The sequence below is a fragment of the Vitis vinifera genome, chromosome 19 (assembly GCF_030704535.1).
Source record: "Vitis vinifera cultivar Pinot Noir 40024 chromosome 19, ASM3070453v1".
Lineage (NCBI taxonomy): Eukaryota > Viridiplantae > Streptophyta > Magnoliopsida > Vitales > Vitaceae > Vitis > Vitis vinifera.
This window is the reverse complement of record NC_081823.1, coordinates 22,033,589-22,053,475: the sequence shown is the minus strand read 5'-3', so window position 1 is coordinate 22,053,475 and position 19,887 is coordinate 22,033,589. Positions and strand designations below refer to the sequence as shown.

Genomic DNA, 19,887 nt, shown 5'->3' with positions numbered 1-19,887 from the left:
GAAAAAATTGGAAGAGTGCAACTGTTTAAGGGGCGTGGAGTGGAAGAAGATTGGGGAAATGGGAGGTGGCAGCTCCAGCAAGTACAGTTGCGGCAGTGCTTCTGAAACCCTAGAATGGATACACGCTATTCACCAATTTCTCACTCCATATTCTTTCCTAATCAATGCTCACGTAGTCAATTTCTTCAATGATCGACTATGGGAAGCTATCGATGAAGATTGGATTGATTGCCTCAAGAATGAGCCTGTGGACCATCTTCTCCAAATCCCATCTGGAATATTCCAGGTAAAAACTTCAATAACTTTTGGTTTCAAGTATGATTGAGTTGTCTAAGTGCTGAATATGTGCTGGAAATCTCCCAAATTTGGTTTCAGGATCACTGGCCTCCTTCGCTTCAGCAATTTGTCATTGCTTTAAGCTCCCTTGTGCTTCCTCGACATCAGGCAGGGTTGGAGTCGGTAATTTTCATATTTGTTATATCAATTCCAACTCTTGTATCTATTTGTTTCATGGATTACTGCATACTTTGTTTTGTAACTGTTAGTTTTTGGATGTAATTTAGCAATTCCAATTCTCAGTTCTAAGTGTTTCATGGATTAGTAAATACTTTGTTCTATTCATTGTTGTCATACTAGCTTTAGATCATACCTTTTTAGCTTCCTGAATGAGACAAAATTATGCTTGGCTTCTGTGACTACCACAGCTAACACATTTTTATGGTTCACCTTAGATAACGGCTGAGCCCAAAAGGTTCAATAGTTGTAGAGGATTGAATTATTTGACTAGTCCCTCTGAGCCTGAGTATTGAGTCTTCTTCAACATTAGCAGCAGCTATTGCTGAAAAAGTTTATCTTCTTGGGACAACCCTTGGCCTGTTGGCCTTTTTCTTTTTTCTTTTTTCTGTTGCCTTTATTGGGTCATTCCTCTTCTTGTCATGGCATTTCTTCATGGCTTGCCTTTACCCATTGTCTGGGATTTGAACTCAGCCTTTAATTTGTAATCCACCAAGCAACTTGCTGCTGCCTTGAGTGTGGGTAAGTCTTAAAACCCCCCTGCCTATAAAGTTTTGCATAAGCCAACCCTTGGAGTCCATTCTTATAATTGACCCACTTGACCTTTTGGCCATGTTATTTATGACCAGCCCCAACAAACTGAACCTGTTGACACAATCAACCATAGTGCATGCCTATTATCTCTTTATTGAAAACTTTTGTGTCAACAATGTGGTGTTGAATGGGATGAACAGGTTTCTTAATTGCCTCTTTGGCACCATCTAGGGAAAGATCTAAGTGCGACCTGGCACTCTATTATCCTTTGTTAGGTTTCTCCAGTGGAGCTTGGCATGAACTGTACAATGCCTTCTTGTGCTGGTAAATCATTTGCTTCTTTAATGCCTTAAGGCACTGCTCCACTTAAGGAAAAGTTTCAAGGTCTCTCATATTCTGTATCCTGTTGATGAAATTCAGTTTTGAGAATTGCATTTTGGTTGGGTCATTAGTACTGCTTGATTGTCCACCAACCATTGCTTTTTTTTTTTTTTTCTTTTAACTAATCAATTTAATCTACATGCCCCTTCCATGAATACATACTTCAACTAGCCTTGTGTTATCCCAATGAAGAATCCAAACACCGCTTGAAGACAATGCAGGCTGGAGACTTGTTGTATGGAACCAATTTAGTCAAATGATCTCATTTTGTGCTTGATCCATGACATGCATACCACATGGGATGCCTTAGGAGCCTTGTGGGAACAAGGTGCAATGGCCACCGCACAACTCTGTCTAACGTGCTATTGCAGCTTATCTCAACTATCTGTTGGAGTATTTTGGACTTGTTCTTACATTTTCTATCAGTTATTTGTTTTTTCTTTTTTTTCTTTTCTTTGGTAAGGATCTATTGTCCTACACTGTACGTACTAATTCATTTAATGAGTTTTTTTCTTATAATATTAAAATTGGAATACACAATTAAGGTTCTAATCCTTTCCAATTTTGGACAAATCAAATCTTAGTTAAAGGATCATTCAATGTCTCAAACCATGCCTTGGGAGATTGTCTTAGGCCATATAAAGCTTTTATCAGGCATCACACTTTCCCTCACTTCCTGAAGCTCTAAATCTTGGGTGAGGAAGCATATACACTTCCTCATGAAGCTCACAAACATGATGCTTTTTCACATCCAAATTAGGAAGGCATTCTTTGCTACAAAACTGATATTATATAGACTTATTTTTACTTCAGCATAATGCTAGAGAAAGTATTATTATGTTATAGACTAATTAGTGAGGAGAAAAGAGGACTTTTGTACATTCTCTGAAATTTAAACCTAGCTAGTTCCTTCTGGATATAGTTTATTTGAGAAATTGTTCAAGGATCATACTGGTAGCTCCTTTTACTCAAATTGAGTAGTTTGACTTGGCTTTTTGTTTGTTTGTTTCTTCTCTTTTATTTATTTATTTATTTATTTTTATTATTTTATTATTTTATTATTTTTGGTTATTAGACTCAGTAATTTTTTATCTTTTGTGACTTTTGTAGATATTGCCCAACATGGGCATGACTTCACTTGATAGTGTTCTTACTCAGGGCATGAATATGAAGAAAAAACATGAGGTAGGTCATTGAACTGTTCAGTTTTTAAACTTCATTTTTCTTTTTTCATCTTCTCCATTTCATTTTCTTTTTTCTGTATCTCATGGAATCTAGGCCCTAGAAAAATTTAAAGTGAAGGTTACACTTGGATAAACTCCTTACTGAACAATCCAAACATCAGCAGGTCCTGCTTCTTGAATTATTTTAATTTGTCAAGAAATATATGGTTAATAACTCAGGTGATAGATTTTGGGATGGATGATCAGGGTTTACCAATTTACTTGATCGGCTTCTAGGGAAACAGCTTGAAAATGTTGATTCATGTCCAGCACGATTTTTAGATATGGTTTTTATGTTTGGTCATTGGCTTCTAAGCAAAAGATTTCAAATTCCCAGTTTTCCTTCTTTTCTTTCTAGACATTGAATCTGTAAGGATTCTGAGATTTGGAGGAATGGCTTTTGTGGACAGGTAGAGGTTCTTTCTGCTGTTGTCGATTCAATTGCAAACAGTGTGGGAGCTGATACAATAGTAGATGTTGGTGCTGGTCAGGTGGGCCCTGTTCTTTCTTCTTCTGTTTTCCAATTTTGTACATGTGATCCTAATGTTGAGACTGCTTAATTTTTTCCCTTTTTAAACCTCTCATTTCCATTTGAACATGTTTGTGCAATCAATCATTAGCCAGGCATTATATGCCATCTTAGCTGATGCATGCTGATTCTAAGAGTTCAAATATCTTACTGCATTTGGTTAATCTAGGTGTGTTTTGATGTTTATTAGGTACATGTGGTTTTTTAGAATGATTTTAACTGTTTAAGTTGCCATTTCCTGCTTGTAGAATTGCAACAATTGATAAGAATTTTGAGGAGCTGCTTCAGCTTTTGTTTTTATATTGTCCTTGGAGAGGAAATGTGTATTCTTTGTTTTGTTCATTCTCTCTTTTTGGGATCAATCATCCTTCTTTTCACAGCCTCATTGGTCTCTTTACTCTCTCTCTCTCTCTCTTCCTCTTATTAATAAACAGGTACAGTTTTATAGTTTTTACAATAAATGTAATGAAAAGGAACTATTTTACTCACTCTGAATTGCAAATCTGAATGATTTAAATTGCCTCGATTAACCAATGAAAGATTAAATCATATCATTCCTTATCCTTGGACTTGTTTAGGTACACTAAGTTGAATGAAACAAACCACAACAGATAGTGATACTTCAGTATATGACCACCAGGAGAGTAGTAAAAGATCAATTGTTAACAATGATGGGAGAACAAGCTACTATAATGTATCTATAGAAATATAGAACCATGTTTAGAACATTGAAAATGGAGGAACACTGGAAACACCTAGGTTGAAGTAGTAAACCATATGGAACATGAAGCAATAATAAAGACATGAAGTAACTGCTCCCACAATGGAAGGAATGACTATCACCTGTCCCAGGCATATTTCATTTACCAGAAAGGCCCCTAAAAGAAAGAAAATATGAACTCAGTAGCTAAGAAGGATAGCGAGGGTATAATTATTCAACAAAATGCTTTGGACGTAGCCCAAATGGTTAAGAATGGTACATAGGATCACATGGCAAAGAAAGGACATTTTTTTACACATGAGGAAGCAAAGAGACTGAGTCAAAACCATAAACTACTAAAGGTGGGAGCATCAAGCAGTTATAGAGGACATGAGAAAGGAATTTTTTTTACTACGATACCATATTAATGTAATAGAGAGAAAGTATCTCCATCAAAAGTTTAATAGAGCAACTTGGCGGAAAGTCTTAACTCTGGATCAAATCGAAAGGAGGGGGTTCTATTTGACAAATAGATGTTTCCTTTGCCTCTTTGAAGTAGAAACAGTTGATCACATTCTTCTTCACTGTGCAAAGTTGTGGGTTCTTTGGGATCTGCTTTTTTCCCTCATTGGGGTGTCTTGGGTTCCCTCTTGCTTGGTGAAGGAATCTCTTCTTGGGTGACATGGGTCTTTTATTGGTAAAGCTTGTAAAAAGGCTTAGCAAGTGGTCTCTTTATCTTTATTTTGGACAGTGTGGAAGGAATGAAACTTGTTAGCATTTGACAATAAGGAGTTATCAATCCAAAGATTGAAAAATTCTTTTGTATGTAATTTGTGGTCTTGGTTTAGGGTGTCTATAGATATGAGCCCTAATTATTTTGTTAGCCTCATTGATTGGTTAGGCTCAAAGTAAAGGCAAGTGATGTTTTTTGCTTCTTTCCCTTTCCCTCCAGGATGAGCCTTGAAGCTTATACTATATACTCACTATATACTTTGAGTGCACTGTTTTTGGCATCTCCTCTTTTCTATATATACTACTTCTCTTTACCTATTAAAAAAAATCAAAAGTTTAATAGCTCCCTATGCTCCAGAAAGGAAGTCATCTTCAACAACATACAGTATGAATCCATAATTTGCCTTTCAATATCAATATCTTTTTTTTTTTTTTTTTTGAGAGATTCCTTTTAATACCAATATCATATCTTTATCAATTTCAGTTTTCAACTTTATTTTCCATGTCCAGTGGCAATGTTTAATTTTCTGCATCAGTCTAATAATGTTTACTGTTCAGCAGAAATATTGTTTGCTTCTTATTATCTTTAAATTTCTATCTTTTTCACTTTCTTAGCACTAATTTCCTTGTTTGTTATCACATGCTTTTGGTTCAGTATATTAATTTCACATCTACACATTCACATTTCAAAACATCTAGCTTATTTCATTTTTTGTTCTTAGTTTTAATTTCAACTTAGTGGGTTTTTGCAGTTAGTTTGACTAATCTAAGTAGAATGTATATTGGTGTGCTAAAGCTTACTGACTGATCCAGATGCCCTGACTTGGAGACATATAAAGTGAGTAGCACTGAGTGGTGGAATGTGATCTACTGGCTTCTAATCAATTGTTTGTTTATGAACATTACGGATGTTCGATTCTCTTTCTTCCCTCCTAACATAAGGATTTGATAATTTGACCAAGGGGTTAAATTGGGAATTGAGTTACACAACTATAAAAGATGAGGTGCAAGAAATTGGAATGTGCTATAAAGTCAAAGTGTTGAAATTAAAGAGTATTGATAAGCTAAATAGAAATGTTAGCAAATGTATGTACATGTCTGCAAAGGAAATTATGTGATAAAAAACCTGTTCTAAGAAATCTGTAATGATGTTGGAACCTTGAGCTCATTTGGGAGTGATTATCATAGAAGCGTTTTTATCCTGTAGCTCTTTTGTCAAAAGTGCTTCAAACAAAAACATTTTTATGAAGAGTCAATTAGTGTTTGGAAATGAGTGAAAAGAAGTGCTTTGATAGTGGTTTTTGGTGATATGTATGTTAACAGAAAGCTGATTGTTAAAAGAAGCACCTATCTAGTGTTAGTCTAATAATCAGCTTAAGTGTCTCTCTACATGTTTAAAACTTTTTCAAATGTCTAATTTTGGTAATGAAAGTCTTCCAAGCATTTGGAAGCACTTTTAACCTTTCAAAATCACTCCCAAACTAACTCTTAATTCACTAAGATATAGAGAGACCTGAGAAAGTAAATGCTACCATTGTTATGGAGGTCATTGCTTTATGTTATGGTGATGACTTTGTTGTTAGTACGAACTCTCCCAATTTCTTTTTAGTTTCGAACTCTCCCAATTTCTTTGCAACACTCCTACTCTTACATTTTTTTAATGGTTGATGGGGTTGACTATGCCTTTTGCTTTCTGAAACTTCGGTACTTGTTCTTTCTTAGGTGTATCAATTTCTTTGTTATTCTATACTATTGGGATTACCGATCAAAAAAAAGTTATTCTATACTATTGGGATCTTGTGCAATTGCTTTTGGTTGAATTACTTTGGCTTCACCATCATTTTTAGTGGCTGATTTTCACCTTGTTGTCTTTTGGGACACCCTTTTGGTACACAACATATGGCTGAGATACATAGCAAAATGTTCTTCCTATCATGGAAATATTGACTTCATGCCTCCATTATTGCTCCACTTTCCTCATTATTTTCTCTATGTGACAACTTCTTGGGCATTTATTTTTTGGTTGAACAGATGCCACCTGTCTTCCCTGTTTTTTTTTTACTGCTAACTTCAATTATTTTATATCTCCTTTAAAGCTGGTCAATCTGTTCAATCTTTTTCTGCTGTTAGCTTATATTCTTTCCCTTTGACTATTTTTTTTTCAGTTGTGCTGCTATGGGGCACTTGTCTCCTTCCTGATTAATTTAATGATTGCCCTCCAGTCACATGTCCTTTCGAAATTTGATTAATTTCTGTTGGTGTTGTTACAATATCATTTTTGTTGCATTTCCTCCAATGAATTCTAGGGACCTTCTAAATACAAATTATTTACCTATCAAATAGAGGATTGCACAGTGCTACATTTATGACTAATTACCATAATGGACTATCAGTCTACACAAGCACCCTAGTACTGGATTGGGAGGAAGATTAAAATTGGATAAAAGAGCAAGAATATAAGCTTGTGAGTAGTAAAGATAAAAAATATCTGTTCTGTTTTTCTCATCAGTTATGGGTTTGAATCTATGTGAAGTGTTTGGGAATTTTTACATCTTGATATTTTCTCGTCTTTCCCGAAAGATAAGGAGAGAAAAGGTTTCCACCAAAAGAAAGTTTCTGTTATAGGCTTGTGTGACCATGAAACAAAAAATATTTATTAGTTCTATCACCAAGTATGGTTTTGAATCTAGGGGAAATGCTAGTGTCTTTGTTGTCATAAGATTTTCTTGTCCTTCTTGAATGATGAGGAGAACAAAAGATTCAGTCAAAAGAAAGTGACATTTGAAGTTTATCAATGCTTTAGTTGTACAGGGAGGGACCTGGTGTTTTTTGAATCATTATGCAATGGATTACAAAAGGAATACTTTTAATAAAGATGTGAATAAAGGAAAGGTTGGTTGTTAAAATATGACTGATCTCAACCCCAAAGTTCTATAGGCAAAACTTCCACACAGTTTGCCTATTGTCTTGAACAGATCTAACTCCAAAAATGTATAGGAAGCCTAATTAATCCAGCCCACATCTCAGAGCTCACACACTGCTCCTGAAACACCTGCAACACTATTAGTTGGGGAAGAAGAAGAATATTATTCCCTTGAAAGCCCTGAAACCTTTTTGAGTACCAAGTCACAACCCTCTTTGATCAAATCTTGGGGAAAGGACTGCCATTGAGAGCATTCACACTGACTCAACCCTTCTTCCACCATACCCTTTTGGTCTGGGACTCAATCACAAAGCAAAAGGCCATGACCTATAGAACTATTCCACTGTTCAATGAAAATATTTCTCAAGGATGACAATCTTGAAGCAATAGAGGAAGCTTCCAAAGCTAAATCACCATCCATAGATCCTAAATGCAATCCCTGCTTCACTACCTCTGCAAAGGATCTTGAACCTCCAGTAGAAATATTGCTGGCCTGCACAACTTAGTTAAGTGAGTGTCACCCTTCTCTAGCCTAGGGAATGAAATTCTTAGGCCGGAGCCAAAAATAGGGAATCTTTAGAAAGGAAGAGCACCCTTTTTCTTGCTACAGCATTTGATGAGAAGTTTGTTGGAAGAGTGAAAGCAAACAAAAACTATTATGCCTGTGGAAACGTGTGTGAGGTGGTGGGACGAAGCTGCCATGCATCACCCCATTCACCCCTTTTATTTTACAAATTTCATTTTTCTGTCTTCTTCATTTCTTTTTTTTTTTTTTTTAAAAAAAAAATAGGAAGTTTATAATATATTTTAAATATTCAAACCCACCCAGAAAGTTCTTATAACTATATTCAACTCCCATAATTCCTGTATGAATGGTAAGTTTTAATAAATGTGATCATGCCTTGAATACTTGAATTTTAAATTTTAACTTCATTGTAGCCTCATACATTGTATGTTGTTAGGCTACTAATTTACCCAAAAGCTTAAGCTGTTATGTAATAAAAAAGCAATGAACATCAAGGTAATTTGGATTAAAGTCCTAACACTACGACTCATGGGCATGGTCCTTTGGGCTTCTACTTAAGACTCAATAAAAGTGAGAGATAAACAAGCTGGCAGGTTCGAATCATGACTTCTCAAAAACCAAGGCTCTAATGGCATTTTAAGCTACCAATTCACCTAAAGGTTTAAACTATTAGGTAATGGACAAATAGTAAATATCAAGCAATTTTGGCTAAAACCCTAACACATTTGATCATGTAATTGCTGGTAAAACAATGATGGGTTCTAAGTGAATGGAAGGGGAGAAGAAGAGCTTGAAAATCATTTTTTCTCTTTTACTCGTTCACTGTAACTTGATGAAGGTTTTGGTTTTTTAGTGGTCTCTACTCATACATCTTATGGTGTTTTATGGATTTTCTCCTATTAAATAGCCTTATTTAAACTACAGATTAAAAAAATGATATCTGACCATCAATTTTGTGTGATAGGTGTAATCTTAACTGTCAATTGAACAAGATATTTTATCAATCTTCTTTCCTTTATTCATTTAGCCTTTTTTCTTTTTGTTGGGGTTAGGGGTGGGGGGAGGAATTAAGCCAAAATGATTTTGCTTACTTCCTATATAACTTTGTTGTCTTTTTGTGATTCAAAATTTCTTTTAGGGCTATCTTGCACAAGTACTTTCCTTTCAATATCAGCTCTCTGTGGTTGCAATTGATTCTTGTTCTCATCATGGAAATGTTACAAATGCACGTGCAGAACGAATCAAGAAGCACTATGCAGCTCAGATGCGTAAATCTGGGTACAAGATATGATCACCTAAAATTGTTATTTCTTTTTTATTTTAGTTTTTTGTTAAATTTTTTTATTGCAGAATGGAGCCTAAGGTACCTCTCAGGCCACTGGCAGTATATTAGTACATGTTCTACATGCTTAGTTGAGCTCATTATCTGGTCTTATTTAGGAATCTCTCACAAAATTACTTGGTTAAGTATCTATTAACTCATTTTTTATCAAGTACATGTAATTATTGTACAAATCCTATTGTATTTTTTTTATAAATAAATAAATAAAATTGTTAGTGGACCTATTTCCTAACAGCTTAAGCTTTTTGATCAATTGGTAACTCAACATGGTATCAGAGTTTTGGTTCACTACACTTGTTAAGTTCGAATCTCTTCTTCTCTTTATTCCACCATCTGTTTTGTTCATAATTGTGATTTGTCTGTCCACAAGCTGGTGTGGAGCCACATGTAAGGAGGGTATTAGCTTGGTATACATTGTGGGCTCATTTCCAAACAGCTTAAGCTTTTAGGTCAGTTTGTAGCTTAACAAAAATAAAGAGTTTGTTAGATTGTATGTACCATCCAGCTAGTCTAACATTGAATTTAGGCTAAATATTACCACATGAGTGAGACTCACTAAATGCATGGTGCTGGTACCCTGATTTTGTCATAAATGGTCAACTTGGTTGGTACCTTAGATTTCAATAATTAAATTTTATTAAATTTAGATTCTTTTTCTATGTTTCCTGTAGTTCTCAATGATACTGATACTTTTTGCTCTATTAGGTCAGGGAGTAGGAGTTTGAATGTGCCAAAGACTGTAACATGCCGTGTAATGTCTGCTGACATGTTGAAAGCCGTGAATGACATGTTACTGTCTGAAGATGATGTTCAGTGTCCACAGCAGATTGGACAAAGCATAAGCCAACCTTCTCATCCAGGACTAGATAAGAGAAGATTGCCATCTTTGTGTGATGTACATAATGAGTCTTCATTTGTTCTTGCTGGACTTCACGCATGTGGAGACCTTTCAGTAACAATGCTTAGGTGAGTAATGAGGCATGCTTAGATTTTCAAACTTGCTTTTTTCAATTCTGGAATTTAATGAAAGAAGCCCCCTCAATATTGACTTACAGATGCAAATTAATAGATAACTTGTGTAAATATATACTAGCCTCCTGTTGTTACAATGAAATGCTTCACTTCATCCATAACACTCTGGCGAGAGGAGTTTATCCATTAATGTTTCTTTGGGAGTGGCACCTTCTATCAAATCTTTAGGGCTGGAAAAGATCGGCAAGCTTTGACTTGGGTGTTCCCTTAGAGATGTTAATGAGGATTGATTGTGGCTAACATCAGTCCAAAGTAATGAGATGATGTATGGCTCTAAAATGGCTAGAACTAGTTTTATATGGTACACCTAGGTTCACTACCAATTGCTCATACCAGTTGATCTGCAAATGGACTCAATATAAAATCTGGAACACTTTCATTCCAAAATGCAAAATTAGTCAATCTGTAAGTTTCTTCTTATTCTTTCCTTAGTTTCTCTTTCCTTTTTAAATTCTCTCTCTTAGCAATGAAATTGGTCATAACTTGATTAGATAGTTGCCAAACAAAAATAATGTTCTTTTATCATTCTTCTGTTGCTAAGTAAAAAGTTGGTCTTGCATTTGAAACTAGCCAATTTCAATTAAATGATCTAAATAAAGCTATTCATGCACCATATTTAAAATAAATAAGGACATCCACAATGTACCACATTTCAATGTTATTCATGCACCTTATAATCAGTCTAGTCTAGCATAGTAAATAATGGGACATACCTTTGACCCATTTCTACTTCTTATATCCATGTACCATAGAAATCCATATTGCAAGTTATTATAATAGATTTATGATGATATATAGCACTATGAAGTGAAATGGACTTAAGTTGCCAACAACTCTCATTGGCAACTTAATAAGCACCCAACTAGGCTACTAGTCAAATGAACTATTCTCAACAAGCCAAGCTTAAGCAATTAGGCTTGAGTAGATGAGGTAGGTTGTAGGCATTATGAGGTGCCGTTTTGTAAGATAAAAAGAAAGGGGGTCTAGGTGTTAGAGCCTTGTCTACCCTCAACAAAGTGTTACATAGAAAAAGGTGTTAGAAATTTTCTTCAAAAAGAGATTTTCTGTTGAGGTGGATGATTGAGGTAAAGTTTAGGGAATAATTGAGAGGTTGGTGTTGCCATGAAGGAAGGGAGGCTATGGTGTTGGTTTGCCCATAGCTATTAGAAGAGGGTGGGAATGTTCCATTAGAAATCTAGGCTAGAGGTACTTAATGGAGAAGAGTTAAATTCTAACAGGATGTTTGGTGTGGCAACTCTTGGTTGAGAGAACCTTTCTTACTCAGTACTCTGCAGCTTCTTAGGTGGCTGATTTTTGAGAATATTTGAGTGGGAAGGGGCTTTGGGACCCATATTACTTTAGGCAGTTCCAAGTTAGATAACATTAAGAGTTTGTTTAATAAGTTTGGGGGAAGACTTAGAGAAGATGAGGATAGGTTGGTTTGGGATGGTACCAAAGATGGGAAGCTCTTTATTCAATCCTTCTATCATGCTTTGGATGATGGAGAGGCTTTCCCCTCCAAGGAGGTTTAAGAGTCTAAAGTGGGCTTTTTTGTTTAGGAGGAAGTTAAAGGAAGGATTCTAACATTACTACATCATACATATATAAGAGAAGAAGAATTAACTAATCATATCCTCGTCCATTGCAAACAAGCAATTTGTCTATATATATATATATATATATATATATATGTATGTATGTGTATATTGGCTTTATTCGACATCTATTATATTCTCTCCAATTTAGTGAAAGAGGTTCTTAAAGGTTAGCATGGGTGTTTTATTAGAAAGAAAGGGAGAAGAGGCTGAGGGATAGCCGCTCTGTGTTTCTATTGAAGTATGATGTATTCCTCGTTAAGAAACATCCTTTTGAATTGACATGGAGCCTTTGTTAAGAAAAAAAAGGAAGAAAGCTTAGGAAGTAGCTCCATGGTGTTTATTTTGGACCATTTGATTGGCTGAACTCTAAGTAGGAAAAGAGTATTGTTTTTTGTGTCTCCCTCCGCTTTGTATGGCCTTTTGGCTTTTTGTATACACCATGTATACTTTTGTGCACTCTTTTGTTAGGTACTTTAATAGATTTGATCTTTGCCTTGTAAAAAAATAATACTATGGTGAACAACCTGTGTTGAGGGATACATATTCATCCTAATCACAATCCATACAATTGTGAATCTAAATCTCCCTACTACAAACAAGGAACGCAAATCCAGGTAACCACTCAAGGGGTGGGAAGCCCCCATAATCAAGCTTTTTTTAATTACCTAAAATATACAAGGGAAATATAAAAACACACGCACACATATACATATCTAGGTATTTATTTATATACCTATATTCATGTATTGTATATATTGAATCAGGACATTTTTGGAGTGCAAAGAAGTTAAAGCAGTGGTTAGCATTGGTTGTTGTTACAACTTACTATCTGAAGAAGTATGTGAGAGTTCTTCTTCCCAATGTGGTTTTCCAATGAGTAATGTTATTAAATCTGCTGGCTTATCACTTGGAAAAAGTTCACGCGACCTTGCTTGTCAGGTACAATTTTATCTTGCCTTTCTTATTATCAGTTCGGTTTGCAATGAAGGCCTTCAAAGATATTCACTTATCCAAGTTTATGTCAACATTTTGCATAGTACTAAGAATTATAAGCAAAATGCGGTACCTTCTCTCATTTTTATTTGTTGGATCATGGACTTGAAAGAAGGTTAGGCACCACATCAGTTGCTTCATGGAATTTAACTCCACATGGATGCAGATAGCAAAGGTGTATAATTTATTAGGCAATTATGTCGTAGATGACCCTGACTAGAGTTTTCTCTGGGTCCAGTCTTGCATGTCTTGCCCCTTTGGTTGAGTAACTAGAATTTTGATCAGTGACACTTTCTAATGTCAAACAGTTAAAGCTGGAAGTAAAATTGTTGAGAGAATGATATTGTGTAGGTTTAGAAGTTGACTGATCTCTGTTAAACTGAACTATCTGAGCTTTGTGAGGAAGAATCTCTTCTTTTGGTCAGTGTTTTTTTACCTCAAAGAAAATCTTCAAGAAGGGAGGGTAAGACGTCACTTCAAACCTGAGATGCCCTTGATGTCTTCATTTAAGTAAGCTTGAAGACTTGTCTAAATGCTGAGAATTTTGGACCACCAAAAGGAGTTAAATATTTGGCAACTGGAACTGGTAGAGTTGAATAGTAAGTAGTTTATAGTTCTTTTTTAATTGACCTATTGGAAATCATTTTTACTCATTAGGCATTAGAAAGAGCATAGATGATTGATGAAGTTAATATCCATTTTCAGGTGAGGCAACAATAAAAGGGTTGTCATTCTCACTCAATCAGGTGATTAGGGTTTTTAGAGTCTTAAAAATTATAGTTCTAAATGAAATGAAGTTGCATTTAGAGTCTAAATTTGCAAATGTCACTGGGTTATGCTTTGCATTTTGTTGGAAAACCATGCTGATCAGTCTTTTTTTTTTTTTAGGCAGTGTACTTTAGCCTTATATAGATATATCCATTCACCTCACTGCTCTTATTAGAGTGCAGAGAGATGGAGAGTCATGGGAAAGGATGCTGGTCTTCAAAATTTTGAGTTGCATGCTTTCCGGGCTGCCTTCCAGATGGTATGTGCTATCAAACAACACTTGTAATTGTCTAGTGCAACCACTCAAAATATTCTAGGCAAACTATAATATTTTGTGTCTATATGTGCCACCTTGAAAATCTTAATGGTTCTGATATTTCTGAGGCCAATATTTGCATGTATTCATGTGGTAGTATTATGTTGGTTTAACTCATCTATAGCAATATCAAGAGATCTTGGCACTTCTTTTTATTAAAAATAAATAAATAAACCAACCTTCACTGGCTGGTTTTGGTAGTGCCCCTTGGTTGGTTTGGTTTGGTTTAGATTTTTCTCTTACCAATTAAGTTCTGTTTGGTTACTGTAGGAATTTTTTACAACCGAACTAACCCAAGCCCATGTCTTCAAAGCCTTAATAGAAAAACCTAGAAAAGAACCTTTTATTTTATTTAGGACTGACCTGATAGCACTCTCTTACCCTGCTGCTTATCCTTAGAAAACATAGAACCAAATACCTTGCAATTTTGACATTTATTAGCTTCTATTATTTCTGGTCTCCTTTCAGTGCAAGGCACATGATTCATATGTCCATCAGTTATCTGGTTCTTTGTATTTGAAGCTCCATCAATGCACTTTGCAATATATCATTGTGGAATTTCCTAAGAGATGTTGGGATATTTCATGAATTTCTCCCTAAAAGCTGTCAGGAGAAAAATGTTTGGAATATCAACAATATCCCCAATTTACATTGAAAGTATGAGTGATATCTTGACAACAGTTGCTACAGATATGTGTTTTGATCTTAAGCTTTTATTTCTCTGTTCTAAGTTCTAACCTTGTTTTATGCTGCCCCAGAAAAAAGAAAAAAAAAAGAAAAAGAAAAACACAAAAAAACAAACAAACAAAATGGGAACCTTTGTGAACTTTTTACCTGATAATTGTGATGTTAGAAAGCCCAGTTACCATTTCTTGCACCATAATTCAATTGCCACAAGGACTTCCTGCATTGTTTCATGATATAATACTCTTTGATCCGAAGAATAGTTTATGTACATTGATACAAGCATGCATGCAAAATCAAATCAAGACTACCCAGCGTTCATGTGACATGCTAGGAAATGCACACCATTTTTTTAGTGTTTTTTTTTCCAATACAACTCAATTCCTTTTTTATAGGTTGTTTAGGAATATCACCTTTTTGCCTCTCCTACGATGAAGACATCATATTTTTTGTACCATGTGAAGGTTCTCTATAGGTATTATCCAGAAGTTTTGATTACAAGCCCTGCTATAGGGCGTCAAGGGAAAGCTTTGCGCCGCCAACAGCAAAGGAGGAATTTGGAGTCTTCTCTGCAACCTGAAAAAGGTACACATTTACCTTTGTCTCAATGTCAATAACACTGTTGGATGAAAAGAAGCTGCCCAACCAAGTTGACAAAATTTGAACCCGGTGAATAAGGAGTGTACTGCTAATAAGTCTACCATATTGCTGTCAGTTTTTCCTCCTTTGTCTTGGAATTGATTAGGCCTTAAAGGCCTACCAAAGCAAAGCTGTACAAGCAGTGTACATCCAATAGAGCTTAGACCCATTGTAATGATGTGATTCAGCTTAAGATAGTCCTCTGCGGGACTAAATTAGTGTAGTGCGTATGATTGTTGTTTTATGATTATTTATGTGCTACGAGGAGACATTTGAACTACCCGTCAAGATGACTGCAAGTTACTATTGAAACATGTGCTGCAGATGACAAAGCAGCTTTTGCAATGGAGAAAGATTCCTTATTTCAAGGGATTTCTTCTGATGAGACTACCATATCTGACGCAATTAATTCTGTTGATAAGTATTCCCTCTTTGAGAAATTTTGCAAGTCTGGGTTGTGCCGCCTTGGTCTCAAACCTTTGCCAGATGTGAATTTTAAAGAGGTGTGGGAGGAAGCTGCACCATTTGCTGTATGTTACTCTCAGTACCTAATTGATTTTACTCGCATATTTATATATGTAACAATTCGACTTCACTTCTATAAGAGAAAACTTGCTTGATGTTTAACAAAACTCCTGTGTATCATATTCTTTCAACTCTATGCTTCATTAACAGAGTTGATATTTCACCTTTATGTCAGCATCTATGCGGGATGCCCATGTAAAATTATGGGAACCCCTGTGGTTTATCCATGGTGATGAATCTTATCATTCATAGCATATGGTTTTTTTGGGTTGTAATGAGATGTGTTGTTACAAAGTCCAATGATTTGATTTGTTATATTGGTATTAGATGAGCACTTTAAAGTTTGTTAAATACCTGTCATGGAAATGACATGACCAAGGTTTAGGTATGGGATATGTTTCCAGCTTGCTTAATTACCCTTAAACTTACCTAGAGAAGCTAACCTCATCTCTGATTATGGTTCTCTCAATTATGGTGTTAGATTTTTTAAGAATCATGAATATACTTAGAAGCATCATAAATTAACTTCCAAAACTTAAAGAGATTATACAGTTTCTAATGAAAGAAAAAGAACTAAATCTCACATTCTCTTTTATGAGTGAGCTTGTCTATTCATAAATCATGTTGAAAAAAATGTTCTATAAAATTTCTATACATGCACTTCATTCTTATAATTGTGGTACATTGTTGGTGTCTTCTTAGTGTTTATATTGTATTGCAATATGTTATTTGTTAAGCTACCAATTTAACTCAAAAGCTTAAGCTGTCAGCTAATGCACCAACCGTGTATATCAACCCAACTTCGGCTAGAGCTCAAACACTATGCCAGACAAACAGCCTTCTTCGGGCTTGCTCTTGCACCTGTGCTTGATGAATGGGGGAATAAACAAGCAATAATGTTTGAACTCATGACATATTGAAAATAAAGGCTCTAGTATCATATGAAGCTACCAATTTGACCCAGAAGAATAGGCTAATAGGTAATGGATCAAAATATATATCAAGCCACTTCGGCTAAAGCCCCAGCAATATGATTTATTTATTTGTTATCATTATTTCAAGGCATGTGTCATTAAGTTTGAAAATTATGAAATACTTTAGATCCTCTTATACTATAATACTTTGTCCTAATTCATCACTTGTTCTCATACAGATTCTTCCTTGTGGAAATAAATAACAGTGTGCATGCCATTCACTTTATTTATATAAGTCAGCTGGGTAAGCACTGATTAACATCACAATTCCATGCAGGAATTTATTGGACCTTATTGGTCTCTTCGTGCTGCTTTAGGACCTCTTTTGGAAACACTTATTCTGCTTGATAGATTATTGTTCCTCCAAGAGCAAGGCAGTTCAGTGGAGGCAGTCATGTTGCCTATTTTTGATCCTGTATTATCCCCAAGGAATGTCGCCATAATTGCAAAGAAAAGAAATTGACACAAATTTGAGAAGCATTGAGTTAGATACGGTGCAACTTGTATGCAGGTAATACCTTCTTTTTGTTAACCTTCACAGACTTACAGGTGGTTATTTATCTGATATTATATAGTTAAAATGGGAAGATGTAGTTTTCTTTTCCTGATAGGTAAAATTCAGTATTACCATTACATGGAATTGAAGCAGGAACCTCCCCACGAACCCCACCTCAACTCTCAGATTTTTTTCCCCCTCTGCATGTCTTAAGCTACTACATGGCTTCTTCTAGGCATGAAATCTAAATTCAGCAGCTGCCTATTAGGTTCTGAGGATCACCATTTTTTCTTTTCCTTTATGTTTTACTCAATCATCCTTCATGCATATATTTTTTTTGTTGAGTCAGCTTCCTTCAACTTCTTTGTCAGGGCCCAGAACCCGTGGTTTAATTGTTAAGGTGTTGTAGTTGTTTATTCCATAATATCGTACTTTATTGAAATTAAAAATATGGCGATGTCCCTGTCATTATGGGCCATTATGGCCTGAAATAAGATAAGCTCAAGAGCTTAGAGTCCTCATGTCCTCATTGCATTCTAGCAAAGACAAATTGGAGTTACTTATGCATCTAATATGCTATTTTAGGTGCTATTTACGGTCTATTCAATTAAGGCTTCTGTTATTAAATACCAAAACAATTCCAAAGCCGTTAGTTGTTTGTATTTGTCTAAAAACAAAATGATGCAACAGGTTGATTGCTGAATTTCATTGGAGTGTCGCTCGTCTTGTGTTTCTTCTGGTGGGAATGAACACCTGTATGACCAGTCTCCCCCTACAAATCTCTATTGCTTAGGAGGCTGGAATGAGTAGGACGGCTTTGTTTGCATTCCAACTTTCACCAGAAACACCTTTGAGGCTTGACCCATTCCATGAATTCCTCTTGAACTCATAAAATTTTCAAAGAAACTACAACACAAGCCAAGGTACTATCAACTTGGTACATTGTATTAGTTTAATCGTTAGCTGAAGTAGACAGATGGTAGGGTCTGATTTATTTATTGGTCTGTATCTGAGGTAGAAGATTCTTCTAACTAATTTGTGAAGAGGAAGACATTGCATTTTGTTAAACTAATAGGGGGATCACACTTGTTCACATTTGACTGACTTTTTGTCTCTTTTAGAAAGTTGTAGTCTTGATTGGATTAGTCTTTGGAATCCAAGTAGTATTTTTGCCCGTGAAACCTTCTACCTGATGATTTTTAGTTTTGATAGAAACCGATGCTAAAATCATGATTTTGAAAGGACAATGACCAATTAAAGAAGTCTCCTTAAATTTGAAACAACTCCCTATACAAGCCAAAACTGGGCTCTCTCGAATGTGATATTTTTTTTCTTATGAATCCTTTTCATAAGTCTTTTTTCTTTTTTTCCTATTGAATTACCCAGATAAATTCAAAAGCTCTTACTATGCTTAAAAAAAAAGCTCTTTGTTAAGCTTTTGTAAACTGATTATTGATTTCCAAAAAAGCTTAACATGGATGTAAGAAAATGGATGTTTTTATCGGAAAGCAAAAGCGAAAGCATGTGATTGAACCAAACAAGTGAAAAAAAAGAGGGAAACTCTTTGAGCTTTTGCCTATGACTTTAACTCCATGTTGAGGTTGACATTGAACTCGTAGCTTTAAAAGGATAATTTTGATACTAAGAAAAAGTTTTATTAAATATGAAATAACTTTTCGTGTTGAAAAAAGAAGATTTGAGAAAAACCAACGTTGTTCTCGATTCCACGTCCTCTTTTAAAGACTTTAAGCAAAGAACACTTTTACGGACTCATAAGTCTTTTTAGGTAACCAATGGAATTGGGTTGTAGTTGGACGATAAGTAAGGATGTGGCTAGCAGTTTGGATGAGAGCAAGATGAAATGAACCATTGCTATCACTAGAAAAGGAGTCATTCAAAGAAATAAAAGAGGAGAAAAGCAAAATACAAAGGAGTCCACTTCATCACCTATCTCTTAAAAGATTCCTCAAAAGGTTAGCCATTTATGCTAAATACGACTGTTGAAACTTGAAAGCTTCCCTTTTTTCTCTTCCTCTTCTTTTGCTTTCACTGTCATTTTAAAGTTGGATGATAGTGTCAATGTCTATTTCAAAATTATTTAGGTTGGACTTCCATTTTTGACCAAGTTGTGGATTGGGCTTTTCTAGTTTTGGATAAGGAATAAATAAACGTCGATTGAAGTTTGATTTACGAAAATTTCACTACATATGTGGAAAAAGAAAAACAAAGATATTGGAAGAAAGAATGAAGATATTTTAGTGGAGTTTTGGAGGTAAATCTTAGTACGGAAATGCATCTTTTGGAAAAGACATTAGAGCTTCTTCCATTAGGTGTCAAATTTTAATTCAAACTTCCATTGCTTTACGCCATTTACTTTAATATAGCCATGAAATGAATAGTTTATAGTGGGAATGGTTGGTGACAGTTGAGTTTTCCACAAAAATCTTGTTAAATATTGA

At 35.2% G+C, this 19,887-nt stretch overlaps 1 protein-coding gene across 4 annotated transcripts; it reads left to right on the top strand.

Moving 5' to 3' along the window:
* Positions 1 to 18,609, top strand: LOC100262853 (uncharacterized). 4 transcript variants are annotated; one of them, XR_009465335.1, is made up of 12 exons: positions 1 to 286; positions 376 to 459; positions 2,539 to 2,617; positions 3,066 to 3,142; positions 9,200 to 9,339; positions 10,109 to 10,369; positions 12,798 to 12,972; positions 13,970 to 14,053; positions 15,259 to 15,379; positions 15,758 to 15,963; positions 16,729 to 16,938; positions 17,210 to 17,406. XR_009465335.1 is itself a non-coding variant. In XM_059735680.1 (12 exons), the coding sequence occupies exons 1-11, from the start codon at positions 59 to 61 to the stop codon at positions 17,393 to 17,395; spliced, it is 1,539 nt and encodes a 512-aa protein (XP_059591663.1). In that variant the 5' UTR covers positions 1 to 58; the 3' UTR covers positions 17,396 to 17,443; positions 18,119 to 18,609. The 4 variants fall into 4 exon arrangements, 3 of the variants coding, with proteins under 3 accessions (XP_059591663.1, XP_059591661.1, XP_059591662.1); XM_059735680.1 differs by lacking the exon at positions 16,729 to 16,938 and adding an exon at positions 18,119 to 18,609 and having other exon boundaries at positions 9,297 to 9,339; positions 10,114 to 10,369; positions 17,210 to 17,443; XM_059735678.1 differs by lacking the exon at positions 16,729 to 16,938 and adding an exon at positions 18,119 to 18,609 and having other exon boundaries at positions 17,210 to 17,443.
* The last annotated feature ends 1,278 nt before the right edge of the window (positions 18,610 to 19,887 follow it).